Below are 20643 nucleotides of genomic sequence, written 5' to 3'. Positions count from 1 at the left end.
CTGTGGGAACTTCCATTTGACTAGATCCTTCCAGGCAAATTAATTAATATAAAGAGGTTTCCTAACCCTATTAGTTCACTAGGCACATACAGAATCACTTTAAACCCATAATGCAAATTAGAGAGAGATGAGAATTCCCAAAAGTACATAAAAGTGCTTTATGCATCTAAATATCTTAGCAATGTTCCATAGTGGGGGTGGGGAAGATAGCTAGGGACTTAGCACTTCAGAGACATGTGTAATTTTGTCACTGTGAAAGATAGTCCAAGCAAAAGAAACAGTTTGAGTGAAGTAAGAAAGAAACAGAAGTTTTCTGGCTTTGCTTTCTTGCTGCTTATGATTCAATATGATCTGATACTATACATGGGGCTGGAGGTGTCACCTCAGAGAGCTATAAGTAGGCATAATCAGAAGATGGTAGTTTCTTTTATAACAGACTCTTTTGTGTGGTGCTTGTGAGAGGCATAGAACCATGTTATGCACAGTAGTTTATCTGAGAAGTCATTAACATAAAAGAAGTACAGTAGTCAAACGTCAATGAAGACCAAAGGTGGAGGCTGTGATTATGAAGAGGAAAAGGAGCTTGAGAAGGAGATGTTGTTCCCCAACCTTGGTGATCTTGTACAGACTCTAGATGAGATTTTTAAGGCCACAGTGTCCAGAACACTCCTGGATGAATAGCCCATTACCTTAGGAGAGAAGGCCAATGCAGAGTACTTTTATAAGCTTGGAAAAATATCCTGATACTTTTAGGGCTTGTTGAGCTCCAGCTTCAGAGTTTCATCAAAATCAGAATGGGGTCTACAGATCTAGACTTGTGGCAAGTTCCCAAGTGATATTAATGTTGTCTCATCATGGCATGAGCTTTGAAGTCACATAATCGGTTAATGCAGTATATATAACTAGGCAAGGTGTGAGGAGGCAGGCAGAAGAGGTGGTCAGAGAAGGCTGGGTCTCTGAGTTTGGGTAAGTGGCAAAATGACAATACCATGATGAACAGTCACACGTATAAATAAATACAGTAACTCTTTGGGTGAGTGAAAATACCAAAAGAAGAATGAAAAAGACCAGAACAATAATCATAATCATAATATGAAAAACATATTGCAAAATGAGCTGTTATGGTGCAAAGAGCCATAATATTGCAGGAGACAGAAACTGACAGAGTGGCTAAGGCTATCACTGGTGAGAATGTCATAAGAATAAAATGTCAAGGTACTTTCAGACCTAGGTGTGCACGGTGTCCTAGGTCTGACACTCTCCTTTCCTATTTTGTTACTTGCAGTCAAAGGTCACATTCAGGATGATGAGCTGTAGACAGCTCCAGATCTGCAGAGCAAAAGGCCCAAGATTTCTCTGTCATACCTTACTTCCTAGGGCAGTAATGAGGCCTACAGTCAGAGAGAGGTATTGTAAACTTCTAGAGAAGAAATCGAGAGGGTTGTGTCTTTTGAAAACTGCCTCTCCAGAAAGTCACTTAGCAAACTCTACCTGTCTTCAGGATAAGAATGGTGTTTACTAGGAATGTACAGTGGGCCCAGCACTTTCCTCAGGAACTACACTATGCTTTTTCTTCTCTACATTGTGCTTCTTAGAAGAGAAACATTAGCATTGCTAAACATGCAATCTCAACTTGCTTCAGATCTCTGAAGTAGAAGATGCATCTTTAACAATATCCCCAGGTGACAACTGTACTTTCTGAAAGCACTGTAAAGGTGCTCCTAACTCAGTTTATGTATTTAATACCAAGAGGCATAGGTTATTATGAGGAAAGTGAGTTATAAATGGCTAAAATGGACATCAAGTCATAATTTTAATGAAGGTAGACTTGGGACATATACCTAGATACTCCCGGGGTCCACAAACCCATCTCAGGAGATTATGAATATGTCCCTAACACCTTCTTAGCTGTCACCCCGTAACTTCCAGCCATGGAAGTGACTTTTTTCTGTGCTTCTAAAGTACCATGGTCTTCCAATCAAGTGTTTGTCTCTACCATTTACTCCACCCTTTTTGTGTAAACTCCCTCTTAAACTTTGGAGTTCAGCTCACAGCCATTACTTCAGAAAGTAGTTTTTAACACCACAGGACTTGATACCTACTCTTACAATGTCATGTATTTTTCACCCATGGTAATCTGTAACTATGAATTATATGTGTAATGTTGTCTCTCTCGGGCAGCCAGAACCACATCTGACTTACTTCCCGCTAAACTCACAGTGGGCAATACAGTACCTGACATGGAGCAGACACAGTATTTACCTGAGTGAACATGTATTTGAATGGCTTTGGATTTTACCTACATGATGTAATACATACCCACATCAGTGTGCTCAATACCAACCATCAGAATCAAGCAATACTATTCTCTAAGTCATTGAAAGATCCTGCTACTCAAAGGGTGGTATAAAGTTTGATGCTAAATTCTAAACATCTCAGGATAACTACACCTCCCAAAAATACCCAGATCTTCATCAGAGGCATTCTGAAACTTTGAGAATACTTGAAGCACATTTCTGGCTTTCCAGGACTGAAAGCCTTGTCTTAGAATCTTCTCTTAAATAAACTCTAGATCCCCAGCCAGCAACAAAATCCATTTTCTCAAATTCCATGTATAAAATGGCACTCTGTATTTACATAACAAAGATATTCATGTGTATTTTATTATCCTTCCTTTTTATTTATATGCTTTAGATAACCTCTAGAATACTTAGATTAGCTAACAAAGTGTAAGTGCTACATAAATAATTAACCAACGTTATTTAGGGAAAAATGAAAATAAAAAGCCTGCATGTCTGTAGTAGGGTTACATCCTAAGGTTCTCCATCAGTGCTTGGTTAAATCTACAACTTCTGAGGTCAGAGACCTCACTCTGCCTGCAGCTTTTGTGACAGCAGAGGTGAATCAGAGGATCATAGGTGAGTCCTCTCATTGTGCAGGGAGCTCCTGAGAGGAAACCTGGCTTTTCCTACCCATATCCTTCATCTAAGCACAGAACAATTTTTTTTTTTTTTTGGAGTGCTGCTCATTAAGAACCTTTAAGGGTGCTGGATTGCTCAGCACGTCAGAAAAATGAGTCTTGATTTTGTTGAGGAACTCATAATAATCCCATCTGAAAACTCACAGATTATCATACCCCATTAACTGAACATTCTGCTGTGATTTTATGTATTGCCTCTCTCTGATATTCTCGCTCCTACGTATGGTTCTCGTGTGTCCTCTGATGCTGTTAATGTACATAGGAGATAGAATACTGTGCAGTTCCTGCAAAAGAGCTTGCAAAATGCTCCTTTTCAAAAGGGTTAAATCTAATTTCAACATTTTCAGGATTTGCTGAATGACTGTAATCAGCTTTACACTTCGAGTGACTGGCTCAAACATACCCAATGGAGGGAGGCGAGAGCTTTTCAAGATAGAAGAGTTACCCAGTAATCTGCCACACGTTTCCTTGATGTTTTCCTTCGCTACATATTTTCTGTTAATATTTTTGTTCTGAAATAAATACATGACAGTTGTGAATTAGAAATATTGAGGTCCACCTTGGGACTAAGACCTCCAAGTGTAATTCATGATTTGGGGTGGGGGGCACCTAGAAGTTTGCCATTTTCAGAAGTCATCTTCAAAAGTGCTGATATTGAACACACCCATAAATGTCTGAACATAACTAAAATAGTCCTGAACATATGCTGATCAATTCTAAAACGGAATTAAATGCAGTGTGTCCTAATCGTGATGCCAGTGGGTTAAAAATGCCAGGTGTTTTCAAAATGTATTGTAAAAACTAGCTGTAATAAAAAAAATTAAAGTTGAAATGATGAAAGAAAAGTCATTATCATATGCCTTAAAGTAACAGAAGGGGGATGGGAGTCCTTCCTAAGGGGATGGGAAGCATTAGTCTCTTCATACACATCTGTCACATCACCCTGACTTCCAACCCCACTTCTATTACAATCCTTTGGTGTCCTGAAACCTCAAGGAATGCCTCCTCAGACCAACTGAGAGCAAGAAAATGAGAAGGATGTAGGAGAGCAAGCACTTTTTAATATCTTCCTTTGAAGCGCTGTATTAAGCAAGGTGACTCAGACTCAGAAAGAAAGGAATCGAACTCCTCTCACATGACAATTTTATAAGAGGGTGGGACTAGGTTACAGACTATGGCACTAGACAGGAGACTGAGGGAGTCATTGAGGGAGAGAGGCACAACAGGAATGTGTGGCAGAGTAGGGAGGAGACTACTGGAAATGTAACTCACAAGACAGTAAATGGGTACAGGGGAGCAAAGCAGAGAGAAGCATCAACATAAACAGACTTTTCTTGAAATGCAATAATAAAATCTAATACTTTGCATGCTAATTAAACTTATTACTGTAAAAGCACAGTGGGTTAAAAACAGCAGCATGAAGAAATATGAAGAAACATAATTTAATTTGATTTAAACTAGTTCTTTAGTGCAACTAATGAGCAGGAGGCAGACCCCAATATGAGGAAGTTTGAGCATAATCTGTGTACGCAGATTAATGAACAAATTTCTGGTACGGTAGCTAGGATTCTTGTGCAGCAATTTTGTTAGGGCTCAGGGTCAGTGTTTTTCAGTACCAGCATTCAAATCTACTGTAAATCCATTGAGACAACACTAGCTATGTGTGGGAATGTTGCTTGACACCAATAAGAGAACTTTCCTGGCTGACAAGAATTCCTGCTATTTCTTGGCCTGGCTCTCTCAATTTCCCATATAATTAAATGGGGATACCTGAATGGATGGTGAGGTCAGTCAGTCACTAACTGGTCTTTAAGAATTAACACTGGTACCCAGGCCTCTCCTAAGTATTTCTCAGTTTAAAGTGCATTGAATTCACTCATGCTTTCTTATCAATACTTCTCCCCCACACTCTTAGTGCTAGAGCAGACCACAAAAGCCAAAGTTTCCTTGACACCTAAGACACTAGCTCAAAACACTGAGTCACTTTCAGGGTTCTTACTTTCAGCTGATCCTAGAGCCAAGCTCTCTTTTGTTCTGCACTGAGGGAAGAGGCTATCAAAGGTGAAGTCATGTGCCAATGAGGAATTTGCTAAACTTGTAGCAGCTGCTCTGTTAGGTAGATAGCAAGTGTTTGCCCTGACTGGAGTTTTACCCTGCCATTTTTTTATGAGCCAGTCATTCCCAGCCTGCAAAGGAAATGGTTTAAAAATGACACTGAAAGTCTGCCTCCTGGTCCTCCTCTTCCTGCTCCTTCTTTTGTAAGAAAGGCTAATATTAATTGTTATAGAGTACAATGCAAGGGGTGGTGTGGAGAAGACCAATAACGTATTGTATTTATTTAGGTTTTGAAGTCAGACAGACCTAGGCTTAATTTTGACCCTGAACATATACACTAGTTTGATACTCAAAGAAATCATTGAAGCAACTTGGTCTTTCCCTGTGAAATGAGAATGCAATTTATAAATTTATATAAAGTAAATGGCACACTGTGAAGATAACAACTGGAAACCTTTACCATACAAACATAATGTTCAATATAGTTGCAGTTTCTCTTCCATTGAAAGGCAGAACTAGGAAGGTAAACTTAAATCAGAATATATGAAAATTTCTGTATATATATATATATATATACATTCTGTATATGTATAAATATATATATATATATGTATGAGATCTTAGAATGAATTAAGTGTAGCATTCAAAAATGCTGACCACATCTTTTCCAGTTGGCTCAAGTTCCCCTTCCAAGATCAGAATGATATAATTAATTGTAATATCTTCCAAAAATGGACCATGTACTTAAGAAGCACTGTCTTCTATTAAGGATCATGGATCCCTACCGTGCTCCCATTTATATATGTGGTATACTGATGTAATACTGGTTTTAAAATGTGTACAGATGTGTGGAAGTTAGTGTAACATGATGGGAAGGATATGCTTCGGAGACATCCAACCTGTTACTCCTTTCTAATTGTGGGGAAGTAGCCAGGATCTAGGACCACTTTACCTGCTTTATCTATACCACATCTGCTTTTATTGTCAGGAATTTGTGCTAAGTAAGAACTGCCACTTCCACAGCTTAAAAGGTGAAATGGTAATGACTTACCCAAGAAGCAGGGAAACATCTGTAACCACCCATGGTACCCACATGACAATGGAAACATTTATTAAAGTCTAGAACAGCCCATAAATACATATCACGAGTAACCATTTCATTTTTAAAAAACAGAATGGTTTGAAAATATGCAAAAATTTTATTTAAGAACTCAGTCTGGCCATATTGTTCTACTTTACCTAATGTAGTACATTAAGTGTTGTATCTGCTCATATGTATGTGTGTATGTGTGTTTGTGTGTGTTAAAGGTAAGAGTATTTAAATTATTGAGGTAAAAATGCTTCATATAAATCTGTAAAAATAGATAGTATTTTCAAACTGAAAGCATGCCACAAAGATTAATAATAATTTTGTGACATTGAATGAATGCATCAATTGTTTAGGAAAATAGCCAATAATTATTTGCTGTAAACAATATCTTTAAAGATTTATCAATGTTGGGAGAAAAGGACTGCACAAAAGAAGTAATACATGGTCCTTGTAATCTTTTGGGGTTATGCAATAAAGATCAATACAAAGTAAAGATTATAGAATTTATAATAAAAAGGCAGAGTGTGTTTCTGACTTTACAACTTTTTATGCATAGGTTTTGCAAGCCTGGATCAATGTGATTACCTCTGTAGTGTTCCGGGCCAAGTGGTGCTTTTCTCACATTGGGTATGTTTAATTTCCTACGTGGAATTTTCCATTTTGGCCAATTTTATGTGACCCCTGTTTGTCTGGATCACATCATCAGGATTATTATGTTCACCAGATCTAAACCTGTGTGAGTTCAAGACAAGGTAGCTGTTTTACTACTCTGATCATCCTAAGGGAGGTCTAATGCTTCCCTCTGTCAATCAGTGCTTACTTATCCCATGGCATCTCCCAGTCCTCACATACTGCTCCTTTCAAGCTAAGAGACTGACAATCCCGATTCACACTCTTCAGTATGACTATTTATCTCGCTATTACATTAAACTTGTGATTCTTCTCTATTGGAGAAGAACAGACGTTCTTCATATTGGACAGAGGTGAAGATACTGGTTAAATAGAGCAGAATAAAATGAATTAAAGAGCTAAAATCTACATATGAAATTTCTCCTTTTATCCTTAACAACAATACTGATCAAACTTTTGAGTACCCACATTATGGAGATATAACCCAACAGGTATTGCCACTCATGAACTAAAGTCATTTGAAAACAACACCCAAACAAAAGAGAAGGCAATTTTGTTCCTTGCTAGAAAGTTTTGTACCTGAGATACCTAGAGTCTCTGTGGCAGAATGCTAGGTTTCTGTGCTACTTTTGAAGTTGTATTTTATACTGCAGGAGCACTTGCGAGATTATGTCTACCCCTGAGAGGGTTTGTTCTTCTCAGAAACCCCAATATAGCTTAAAGACTCCATCATCACTGAAGCCACGAAGTTAGATTCAAAGCAGCACATTTGAGGAAAGACACATGGTGGAATATTGATAAATAAGGATGCCAGCCCATATGTAACAGCTCTGTTCCTTGTGTGGGTAGAGACTAATTCTATTACTCAGCAAACTTTGTAATGAATTATGTCATTCCTTTATGATTACTCACAGAGTCCTGTCTAATTGTCCACCAACCAGTCAGTCAGGAGGTGTAGGCAGAAGATGTGTTAGAGGCCGGCATGGTGTCAGTTCAAGTGTGCACTCAACAGTTGCAGAGGCCCTGCTGGCAGGTTACCCTTGTCTTGGTGAATGAAAATGCTGACATCTCCACCTTGAAACTCACTGGGAGAACATTTATCTTGCATGTTGCATCTTTCATGCCTAGAAGGCTACATAGCACATCATACAGGCACAGCTAATAACTACTAGGTTAATCAAAGGAGTGCCCCACAGAGTATTTTAAATGTCAGGATGATATTGCCTTACAAACAAAACGTCCACAATTGCTGACTGGATGACACTCTTCCACTTGGACAGTACTGCTGAATAAAGCCAATTGAGATCCGACCAATGATGCACATTAATGACCTGCAAACTTGATTCAACTGGGAAAACAAACTGAGTACCACCCAGCTGCAAATCTTTCTGTATGTGACTGACACCAGGAAGAACTGGGTTAGGCCTACAGGGGAGAAAGACGACCTCTCCACCACATCCTTCCCTTCGCAAACGGTAATGGTGATGGAAAAGGACGGGGAAAATGGAAAGCATGCTGCCCAACCACAGATATCCAACATGCTCATTAGTACGTACAAAGCAGGCAAGCCCCTCATTCAGGTTAAGCTAATGATTTATCTGTGTGCTTTCCCTAGACCTCAGAGATCAACTCAGTTGGGTACAGCTAAAACCAGTGTCAGCAACTGGATCACTGCGACCAAAGTGACAAGCTCAAATGAGGCTAGGTTTCTCATTGGTTTCTAGCTATTAAATTGACACTTATGTCAGGAAATGAGATCCGTCTCTTAAAAGTCCTGAAGGAGTTATTTGGACTTTTATATACTGGTGACTTGATAAATCAATAAACGTGCATTTTGATATTCTATGGTGGTCTTTCCTGTTCTGTTATAAAGGAGCCCATACAGCCTCCCCACACATAATTTTCTTCTTGAGAAACACCTGTCTTGAGAGTTCTTGGAGGCATAGCTTCTGAGTACACACAGGGTCAAGCACACAAATGGTGCAGTGAGTCTTTTGGAAGTCACATTTGTCCCTGAGACTTCAGTCACCTGCAGACTGCATGCCTCATTGGTTGCACCATTTCAAACCTGACAGTGTAGAATGAGTTTAGTGTCAAATTTTTACTTGAGAGTCCAAGCAGCAAACTCCAGGTAATGTTGAAGTGCCTTGTACTTTCTGCTGATTGTGGGCTTCTACCTCGTTTTTGCTAATTGGCAGCTATAAGCAATATTCTTTGGGTTTGGGGTATTTTATGGGGAAGGAAGGGCATACTAAGTAAACTAAAGTATCCAGTAAATATGTATCCCTGTTCAGATTCATAGAAAACCCCCACTACCTTTGCTATGCAAACACACACACACACACACACACACACACACACACACACACACACACACACGGAGTTCCTGGAATCCCTGACCCATTCATAACCCACAGACATAACCACAGGGCAGCAAAATTCCATGACCATCCCAGTCAAAAATCAAGCCAGGCTGAAGATGCAAAAAGGTGGAGATGATACCAGGTGGATGTGTAATCAGTAATAAGAAATACATTGAGCCCCGTTATGAAAAGAAATCCCCCAGTTGTTCAGGACCCCCCTCCCCCTTCCAGCCACGGATTTATTAACCCTGAACAAAGATGTAACTGCAGGGTCTCAGAAACTTTTGTTTTTCTTTTTCTTTTGTTTTTCACATTTGATTTGGCTTTGAATTTCTTCTTGTCTAGTTATACTATTCATTGCCCATTTTCTTTGCTCAGTTGCCCATCATTTCCGTTCCACCCCTCCAGAAATGAAAGAAGCCTTAGCTTCTGAGCCGTAAGGATGAGACCTCTGCATTTTCTTTGCTTGTTTAGGGCAAGAAATGAAGTGCCGCCTCTTTTAAGTGGCTGAAGCATGCAGGAGGAGCATACCTTTAATTTAGTGTTGGGATACCTTACTTGCACCCTGGCTGTTGTCTTATTGGAGACGGCAGCCTGCCTGAGATCCTCTAGCACTGAAATAATATCATCCAGCACGCATTTCTTATCCTGATTTCTCAACACACACAGATGGGAAAAAGTATAATTATAGCCCTTGTGGTTCACCTTCATTTCCATCACGGCTCGGTGGGTCTGCAGAATCCCCTCAGCCTGGAGCAAAATATTGTCCCCGGGTGGGGAGAGGAGGATCACCCTGCCATACCTCCCAGGGGTGTGTAAGTCCGAATAGAGCTGGCTTTTGGACTGGTCCAGGGGGAAAAGGCTGCTGGCTAGGCTGCGCTCGATCTTGGCTAGGCTGTGGCTGGGAGCAACCAGGCGCTCCAGGTCGCCCTCGGTCTGGAAGCGGTTGAGCGCGCTGAGGCCGAAGGTGATGGTCAGGACTGCCGGCACGGTGAGGAAAAAGACCGGGTGCCGGCTCACGCATAAGCCCAGCCTGTGGCAGAATGACTGGAGCCCTCTGCGAAGCACCTGCCGCAGCATCCTCCACCAGATCCAGCTCGCAGGCGCTCCCGGCCGTCTTAAAAAGCACATGTGACATGTGTAAGCGCTAGGGCTACCCCTCTCTCCCCCATCCCATTCCCTCCAGGGATCAACCCCCCCTCCGTCACCCCTCTGCCGCCGCCTCCTCCCCGCCCCCTCCCCGAGCACACCCCGCAACCGCTCCGCCCGGTCTTCCCCGGGCCCCACCTCCATGCGCTCTTACTACTCTTTCAAACACTGCAGCAAGTTGCAGCAAGGCCGGCAAGTCTCGGGAGCGCGCTTGGGGGCCGGACGGCGGGCGCTGCGGGGAGTGGCGGCCCCCCCGCCCACCCCCGGTGTCCCCGGCCTCCCCGAGCCCTGGCTGGCCGCGCGCGCTGCCTCTCACCGCATGAGCCGCGTCCCCTCGCTCTAGCCCTTTTTCATGTCGCTGCTGCAGTCCCCGGCCTCCCTCGCTGGAGGTGGCGGTTCTGTGCGGAGCGTCCCACAGAGGTGGATTTCCTCTCGGGTCTCGATGGGGTTAGGTGTCTAACTGGGACCATGTGCCTCGCGGTGTTGTAAGAAGCAGACATGTGCCCCGTGGCGCGGAGAGAGGGCGGGAGTAGAAGAAGGGGGGGTGGTGGTGGTGGCAGCGAAGCTTTTCTCTTTTTAAGATGCTGACAGTTATTTTTAGAGTTTTGTTTTCCTTGTCCTCCCGGCTGGAATGAATGGGAGACGTATAAAGGGTGCAGGCGCTGCTGGCCCATTGGAGCAGGGGCCATCAGAAGCTAGGAGGGAGTGGCTCCACGCCTCCTCCAGGGGGCAGATTTCAAGCTCCTCTTAATGCCCCTTGCCCTCGAATTCTGTCTTTTGGCCAAAGAAAAGGGAGCAGAGAGGATGATGCTGCATTTTTAACATTCCACAAAGGCTTTCTTTGCAACACTTTCCAGGCTGCCAGGCCACACACTGGTCCCCTAAGCCGAGGCCTGCCAGAGACCCCAGTCTGCACTGGTGCCTGAGGCTCTCCAGAGCCCTTCCTTTCTCTGGAGGTTGGGTAGGAAATATTTGTAGTGTGTGTGTGTGTGTGTGTGTGTGTGTATGTGTGTGTGTGTGTGTGTGTGTGTGTGTGTGTGTGTGTGTGTACGCGCCAGGCAGTGTTGCTTCTTCCTAAGTGTTACACACATGTTCTCTGAGGATTCAGGACCTAACACTGGTTTCTGCCTCTTCTCTGTATTTCCCCCCTCTGTCCCCTTCCCCCGCTCCCTGCTCAACTCCTATCCCACCCCTGTCTGCTTACATATCACAGACACTTCAGACATATAGTTTAGACTAATTTTCTTCTGTCAAACACAGTGGACAGTTTTGCCCAAAGCAAGGGAGCTAGGTGGGCAGGGGGCAACCTACTGCAGATCTTGCAGAAAACGATTCAGTGTCCATCACAGAGAAAGAAAACTCCCACATTCCCCAAAGTGTGCAGGCTAGGAACTCCCACCAGCAGACCAGATCAATTTCTAACAGGCGATTGTAATTTTAAACCTTGTAATTTCCTGTGTGGGAAAAACACAAAACAACGTAAACAAAAAAAGAAGAGGAAGAAATCCTGAGAACAAATTGTGCAATTTGATTTTGCACTGATTTTCCCAGTTCGGAATGACTTCCATAAAGAAGACGGAGTCTCAATGGATGCTTTGTGCTCACTTTCTTAGTAACAACCAGGGACTCATTTTCCACTAGATGCTTAGAGTGGCACACATCCCAGCACACAAACAGCTAACGGGCTCATCTAAGGAGATACTTTATTTATTCATTTACTTTTCTTTATTAGAAGTGATCGCTCAGCTAAGGCAGCAAATTAAAAAAAAAAGCCTAGCTTGAGAGTAAAGATACCATTTATGAAACAGAATCTATAGGATTGTGTAAATAAGATTACGTAAAGATTCCAGTTTTATACAACTAAAACCGATCCTGATGTCTCTATAGGGCAATAGCTTCTGAAATACACTTAGTGGGGGACAGCAGCCAGTCTAAGCTACAACCGTCTTCACATCTCAGGCCTTTCTGATTTTCTAGGAAGGTTATTCTCCTGTTAGACAGCCACCTGTGTTCAGCTGAACTCAATGTGTTTGCCACACTCTTTCTCCTTCAGTGGGAAGCCTTTTTTTTTTCTTTCAACTATCAGATTATAATACCATTTATAGTGTGTTCCATTGGTGCTATAGGATCCAAAACTTGGGGCTTTCTAGCAGGGTTGGAGAGACAGCTCAGGGGCTAAGAGCAGTTGGTATTGCAGAAGACCTGGGTTGAGTTTCCAGCACCCATCGGTTGGCTCACAGCCATCCTTAATTCTGGTTCCATGGAAGTTATTATTCTCTTCTGACCTCCACAAGCACCAGGTATGCACTTGGTGCACATGCATCTATATGCACACATGCACAGTCACTCGTATACACATAAAATAAACAAGTCTTAAATAATATGTATTAAAATATTAACAATTCTTTTAGTATCTTTATTATATTAAATATATTTGGTCATAATCTTTGTGTAAAGTCTTCTAAGAAACTGTCTTGAAAACACAATGGTAAGATTTAGGAATGGGCTCTGTTGAATAAGTTCTCTATTCTATTTTGTAAACAAGGACTCTAGAGAGTAGGGAGATTAGGGGACTTCCAAGTGACACCAGAGTTATTACTGAAGCTGGAACTGATATCTGGGTATTTTCCATTTTGGTGAACCATGTTTGTCCTGTTCCCAACAGTAGACGTCCATATCACTTCTCACAATACACAAGTATGTCGTAATTATTTCATCCCAGCTTTTTCTTTGCACTTCTTTAATTTCCGTGTCTAATAGATTCATCATAATTAGGGTGGAAAAAATCACAGTATATAACTGACTAAAAATATAAAGTATAATTGCTTGGTAAATTGAATGACTTATAGATACCCATAATGTAAAATTATAATTCATGGAAATACATTTTCCAACTGTTAAGTGAAAATTATATGCAGTATGAAGTCACCTGAAGAGATAAAGGCACATGCACAGATGAAAGATAAAAGTGGCATTAAAATGTTATAATTTGATGATCAGACTGATAGTGACAAAATTAAAATGGCTTAATTTTAGACATTTTGTAGAAAGTTTTAGAAAGTACAGAACATTGAATCCAACCATTGTATAACTTCTGTGATTAATATATATTAGTACAGCATGTTTGATATGACTACTGAACCAACTTTGGTTTGTTATTAATTGAAAAAACACATACTTAGATCTCTTCAGTTTCTAACTCATACTCCTTTTCTGTCCCAGGATCCTGTCTGCAAATCCACATTACATTTAGTGGTCATTTTCCCTTTGGCCTCTTTTAGTTGTGACAGTGTCTTGGAATGTCCTTGCTTTTGATTGATGTCCTGTAATGTTTTGAGGAGAATTCATGGTGTCCTTTTAGAATTTTTCCCTAATTGGAATTACAGGGTATTTTTCTCAAGAAGAGATGGAGTTTAATGAAGGAAGAATACAATGGTAAAATGTCAGTTTTGTATCAAGTCAAGGGTGTGTTCTATCAATGTGACTCTTAATGTGAACCCAACTGCTTGCCTGACTTGAAGCCTGTATATCAGCTTTCTTCATTGTGAAACAAACCATATCACATACTATATTTTTAAGAGGGAAATTCCTACATTCATCTACAGTAGAGGGCTGGAGAGCTAGTTCTGCCTCTTTCTGCCTTGATGTTGAGTCTGCAAATCCTTTGAAATTCTTCTGTGTAGGATACAGGTCTACTTTACATTAGTATTCTATTTACTTTGATAAAAACCTATAGATACTTCTTTAAATTTTGCATTATAATTATAGACAGTTTGATTGTTTGAAGTATTCTGAGGTTAGCTCTTGACCACACTTTCAGTTGCATCCTTGACTCCTGTATCCATTTGACATACCCTATTCTTATGGGTGTCCTTTTTCTCTCTTTCAGCATTCATTACTTTATCATTTTACAAGATCTTCCAGCCTCACCTTATGTATTTTCATGACTGGTCTTAAAGTTATCTACCTTTTCTAGAGGTCTTGAGCGTGTTTGTTTGCTTGTATTGCTTTTAGAATCATATCAGAAACAAAGGTTTGGATGTTTGCTTTCTGAGTACCATTCTTTTTAGCCTCTCTCAGTAGACAGGGCTGGATATATGTATATACACATTCTATACATATGTCCTTCGTTACTATGCTAAATAAACAGTTTATATTAACATGAAAGGGTTTACATTGATGGGTTTTGCCATAATATAGTGACAAACATATCACTGTAGTCCACCTTTCTTGCTAATTTGTAACCTGAATTCCACAGTAAAAAACCTGGCTTTTGAGGTGATTTTCAAGTTGATTTTATAAAAAAAATACGGCTGAGCAGTGGTGGCACATGCCTTTAATCCCAGCACTTGGGAGGCAGAGGCAGGCAGATTTCTGAGTTCGAGGCCAGCCTGGTCTACAGAGTGAGTTCCAAGACAGCCAGGGCTATACAGAGAAACTCTGTCTCGAAGAACATAAAACAAAAAACAAAAAATAAACAAATAAAAAATATGATAAAATGTATCAATTCTTATTAGGAAAAAATGTTTACAAAAAGAAGAAAGAACTTAGTTTTCCCTAATTTTGATACTTCTGAGAACCTAACAATAAAATGTACTAGGGATTTATTAGAAAGACAAATTGTATGCTAAGACGGAAGAATATTACAAATGATCAACCTATAGAAAGCTAATCTTCATCAAAACATCAGTGGATACCAGTCACATGGCAATTCTTACAAGCATATTTAAAAATAAATCTTAGTAGAAAGCTAAAAGCAGTTGTATTTAGGGGCATATTAGTAACAACACAATAGTCAATAATGTTTAATTCACATAGCCTTCATTTTTTAATGTGTTGGTCAATATCAGTTTTGAAGACGTAGGGCCAAATTGGAATTTATTTGGTGGTTTCTTTGTGGAAAGGCCACCAGGGGATACAGAATGTTTCCTGAACTCACTTCCCGGTTGCTCTAGGTGAGATACTCAATTCTCAGATGCTCACCTTTCCTTATTTGTAAACGGAATTCCATTAACCCACTTACTCAGGGTGAGCACTCACCAGAATGCTGCAGGTCTGCTGAGCTAATCCTGTAACAGTAGCAATTATAAGAAGCCTCCATCAGTTACAAAGCTGAGTGCTAGAAGGTAATATTTACTGCGGATGTTTTTGGTTGGCTGTGTGCTTCTATGTTCATTTACTTTCAACTAGTGATGTTCAAGGTCATTTCCTAGCCAAGCAGATAAAAGGAACACAAGCCTGGATGAGCACACCAGGGAGGTGTGATGGCTTGGATAGAGTGGCAAGTATCTCTTTTGGTACATTGCTCAGACCAGCACCTAATCTTCTTTGGGAGACTTTCTGATACAATGTAGCTATGGGTCTCAAAACAGGCAATGAATGCAAGAGCCAGATAGCAAAGTCTCTTAACATCTTTCTATATTCTCTTGCCTTGTCCACTCCAACTCCCTCATGTGTACTTAGACTAACATTTGATCCCCTTCTGACATTTCATCCAGGACTTGTTTAACCTGTTCCCGCTGGCCGTGAGCTTCATGACATTCTAGTTTTCAGTGGTGGTTTCAAGGAATGCTTGTTCCTAAGATTATCAGCTCTTATTGTTTGAGTTTATTTTATCCCAGAGACATACACCACACACACACACACACACACACACATGAGAGATGTACACATGACTTATAAATGTGATATATAATTATTTAGATCTATATTAATCCATATCTATGAGACAATTCTGATCTTAAGCATTTTGGATGTCTCCAGCTGTGGGTGGCTCAATTAATAAAGGTATTTCTAATCTCACATACACAAGGGAGAAAGTAAAAGAATGGCAGTTACAGAAGTAGTTACTTCAGAAATTCAAAGGCATTGTTAGAAATCCAGATCCTCTTGCTCACTCTGGGTTGGCATTTTGAGCTGGGTTTTCCTTACCAGCAAGACATGCAGATAAAACTAGATACAGAGGAAATAGAAACTGCTTCAGCTTGTATGGCTCTTCACAAAGTAAAGAAGCTTTTCCCAGAAGGCTCCCAGTGGACTTCCTCGCAAGCCTTATTTCCCATGCCGATGTCTAAATGAATCACTGGTAAGAGAAATGATGGCACTGTAATTGGCTTAGGCTCTTACAGTGCTGGGAACGAGGCCAACTCCATCCCTGAACTTACTGTCATGTGTGAAGTTTATCTTGGTTGTGTTTTGCTCTAGACCAACATTTCTCTAGGAAGAAGCATGATACAATGTGAACGTTTGGATATGTAGAATCTAACAGTAACCTCTGAGCAGATTTTTCTGCACAAAGCATATTTGTTTTAGGGAATTCTGCTTTCTGAGTTGAATAAAAAAGGAAGAATTGATTCATTTTAATTTCCTTTTTTTTTTTATCATTGTTGCAAAGTTTTATGACAGGACAGAAAGTCTATTTAAATGATATAAAACATATTATTCCTTTGGAAAACATGTGAGATAGAACTTACTGATATAAGGAGTCTCTGCAAATATCTTGTCTTTATTGAAATTTGGATAGGATTTGGAGCTAAAGAAAAGGCATTAGCTGTAGACCCACGTTCAAATGCACATCACTCACACAAAATGTGAACATGGCTACAAATGTCTCTAATCCCAGAGTTGGGTGCTCTGAATACAGGCAGATCCTGGGGTATCATGTATATACTTAACACCTAAACTAAACATTGCCTTCATTCTAAGAACAACTATTCAACTAGGTATTTTAAAAGGAGGGAAGAACAAGCTGATTCATGAGTTATGAGCATAAATATTTTTACAGAACTATGTGTGTGTGTGTGTGTGTGTGTGTGTGTGTGTGTGTGTGCGTGTGCGTGTGTGCAGTCTAGAAGTCAATGCTGAGCGCCATCTTAGCTGGCCATTACCCTAATTTTTTGAGACACGATCTCTAACTGAACCTGACTGGGATAAGCTGAATGAGCAGTGAGCTTCTGGGATCTCTCTCTCTCAGTCTCTCTCTGTCTCTCTTGGTCTCTCTGTCTCTGTCTCTTTTTGTCTCTGTTTTTCTCTGTGTGTGTGTGTCTCTCTGTTTTTCTCTTTGTCTGTCTGTCTGTCTCTCTCTCTCTCTGGAAACTGGTATTTAGACTCAGGTTATCACACACTTTCCAACCAGCTATTTCTATAATGACTCATCTTCTTGTCCCCTGAATTATTATTTTCTTAAGGTAGAAAGGGAATAATGTTCTGGAAAAGATACCAGTCAATCAAAATGTAGGTTTACCTTAAGGATCAGTATCACTTTGGCCAAACCATTCCATGTGAGTAAACTCCGGCTTTATATCTGTAAGCTAGGCTAAAGCAATGGGCTTGAATTAGATGATCATCAACTTTCCTCCAGCTTTGACTTTATGACACTTTGGAGTTTGAGTTATTGCACGAATTTGTTAACATCCCAGATGTTAACCAACTGTAACTGTTGGTCCCTGCTTGAATCTCAGCCTACCTTTTTTCCTCCTTGGTGACTTGTGCATTTGTTTAATAGCAAGGTCTGAGAGCATCCCAGATTGCAAGAACACAAACTTTGGCATTGCTTTGCAAATTGATAAAGGCTGGAAAAATACCTGAAATATAGACTCAGAGAATAGTTAGGCTGAAGATTAAATTCTTCCTGCCAAATTACATTACAGTGTGGAGTCTTCCTGGATCACTCCACAAAGGTTCCAGGCTACTGCCCCCACAGTAGGTTTTCAACTACTTAAATAGGCAGCTTTTAAGTCAGGAAGGAGGTGGTCCCATAGGAAAATGTATCTGGAACTTATTTTTATTTTGCATTCTTAAGTCCTAGTGAAATACAAGTCATTTAGTTTTAGACTCAAAATAACTTATTTTCAACATATTTCTTCCTTCCTCTCCTTTCTGACTTTCTGATAGAACTCACTTTCCTTCCTGAGAATTCTGTCTAATAGAATTTTATTCAAATTACTCTATAATATATTTTATTTTTTGGATAAAATCATGGGTACATTTTGACATATTGTCAACAAAATTATACACAGTTTTTCATAAACTTGAACTAATATTGAGATAAGGTTATACTGTTTATAGCAAACTAAGCTATCAGTGGTATTCACCATGTCCAGAGAGATGCTTGCTGCTTTTAGATGAGTTCCTTGTGAATCTTCATGTGCTATTTTCACTGTGAAAAAAGAGTATTTTTCAACTGATGAGGCTGCTCTCCATTTGACCCTTGAAAACTAAGGTAGCAAAGCCATTGCTTGAGCTGAAGTAGGCATCTGACTATGGTTCAAGAGGCATTTGTGTTAGACATAGTATTCTTTAGCAAAGTTCCATATTAATACCTTATCAAATACCAACATTCATTTTAATATTGCTGTAAAGAGACAGGCAGTAGGAGAACATTGGTTATACATGCCCTCATTCAGAAAGAAAGAAGGAAATGCCTTTGAAACATTGAAAGGGCGACTCGAGGAGAGGAGGTGGCATAGACAGAGGGCTCTAACCCAGTGGAGAAGAGCATTTGATCACTGATACTACCGAGATAAAAGTATGTAATTATTATGAAAACAGTTTAGATTTTATTATTTATTTTGTTTCCTACAACCAATGATATTATCCCTTACAGCTGTCCGGAGTGTTCCTGCAGTTCAATCCTCTCTGTGCATGAAATATCATTGCCCCTAAAACTTGTGACTGTCTTCTGAGTACCTTTCCATTTGATACTACTACATATTCTTTAAAGGATGAAATTCACTGTTATTGAGGAAAGAACCAGTTTCAATTTCAGATTTTAAAAATTACATATGCATAAACACCTTGACACATATGCATAAATATCTTGGTATATATGTATATATATATATAGTTATGTAATTTATCTCTCCCCTTTTTCCCTTCCAACTCCTCTAAAATGGTTTTTAACTTAATTAATTAGGAATATTTTGTGTGTGTAGATGTGTGTGTGTGTGTGTGTGTGTGTGTGTGTGTGCCTGTTTGCTGTCATGTGTGTGCAGCACCCTTTCATGGCCAGAAGAGGGCATCAGATTCCCTAGAGCTGTAATTACAGGTAGTTATGACCTTCCCTATATGAGTTCTCAAGGTTAATCTTGGGTCTTCAGGAACAGGTAAAGCACTACTTAATACAGCAATCTCTCCACTGCCCAATCTGATTTTTACCCTGGCTCTTTTGATGACTTTGTGCCTTTAGAACACAGAGATAGAAGAAATGGAAAACTTTGATTCCTGGTACAAGCAAACCTAAACAAAATCTGTGTCTTTGCTTCAGATAGAGTTGTCTTCAGAGAGTTCTTCAGAAATAGTATAAGTTAAATGACTAGACAACAGACAAACTCAGACAAAGTTTGACATTCAAACATTTGGTCTTCAGCCTGTCAATCATACAGAGGAATTCTAGGTTGACCTTTGGAAGAGAGCTACCCTTTCAGTTAGGAAAAGCGATGCAAGCAACATCTAGTCATATTCAAGTGGAAACAATTTTTTTTTTTAAAAAAAAATAAACTTCCCATAACTGTTCATATGTAAGTATACAAAACTCCAGAAAAACATATAGGAAAGGGTAAGAATGGGTATTTAGTTATCTTGTTGACATGGGTAAAATCAATACTCACATACAAAAATTGTAATGAAATTTTTCTGACAAAATCATCTTTGGAAAAGGTTTTCTTCTTTGCTGAATGACTTAGAATTTGTTGCAGTCTTTATTGTACTAAAGTAATCTGTGCCTACTTTCCACATAAGACAGGAAAAAGAAGGTTTTGTACTTTATCAAACACATGTGCACTCTATTAGTGTAAAAACATCAGCACACACACCTACACATATGTTTCATGTTATTGACTCCTCACCACACATGCTGTTAATAGTTTGCTTGTTTTGAGTTAACTACTACCCAATATATAGGTCCTTGAAGTGGTACAAGGTTGACACTAGGGGAAAGTAAATAGACTCAAGGCTTCAAGAAGTGCACGAGCCCATGCATTATCACTCAATGATGAATTATCTCAGATAATGAGAGAGACACAGACATCACCACCCTCAGATATGTAGTGGGCCATGTAACCAGAAAAGCAGGACTAAGCTCCAGAGTTGGTGGCTGCCTATCCTTCCTCTGCCTTCTCTCTGGCTGCAGATGAGATGGGAGACAGCTTTTAAGGCATTCGCTTGCTATCTTCTCTTCTTAGATTGCTATCTCTCTGAGTGTCGACTGGTGCGAAAAGACTCAGTCCCTGTCTCTGCTCATAGCCTCCATGGTGATAGGCAGCAAGGGCTTAAGTAACACATTGGGTTGGGCTTAATGAAGCCAATGCCTTTTCAACATAAATCTTCAGTTCTCGGTAAAATATCAGGTAATAGTAATACACAATAACGTAAGAGCT

General features: G+C 40.1%; 1 protein-coding gene across 5 annotated transcripts in view; it reads right to left on the bottom strand.

Annotated features, from left to right (window-relative positions):
• Ptchd4 (patched domain containing 4) overlaps window positions 1–10909 on the bottom strand; it is a 191538-nt gene extending 180629 nt beyond the window's left edge. The window contains exons 1-2 of one of the 5 annotated variants that reach the window (XM_031347435.1): window positions 10584–10909; window positions 9650–10235 (exon numbers count right to left, since the gene is read on the bottom strand). In XM_031347435.1, coding sequence (XP_031203295.1) covers window positions 9650–10235; window positions 10584–10588 — 591 coding nt within the window. In that variant the 5' untranslated portion in view covers window positions 10589–10909. Of the gene's footprint in view, window positions 1–9649; window positions 10250–10405; window positions 10429–10583 lie in introns of those variants that run through there. The other 4 variants (XM_031347438.1, XM_031347436.1, XM_031347434.1 and 1 more) reach the window with 4 other exon arrangements.
• Between the last annotated feature and the right edge of the window lie 9734 nt (window positions 10910–20643).

This window comes from Mastomys coucha, unplaced genomic scaffold, assembly GCF_008632895.1.
Source record: "Mastomys coucha isolate ucsf_1 unplaced genomic scaffold, UCSF_Mcou_1 pScaffold3, whole genome shotgun sequence".
Taxonomy (NCBI): Eukaryota; Metazoa; Chordata; class Mammalia; order Rodentia; family Muridae; genus Mastomys; species Mastomys coucha.
The sequence above is the reverse complement of the archived record's forward strand: the minus strand, read 5'-3'. Positions and strand labels throughout refer to the sequence as shown.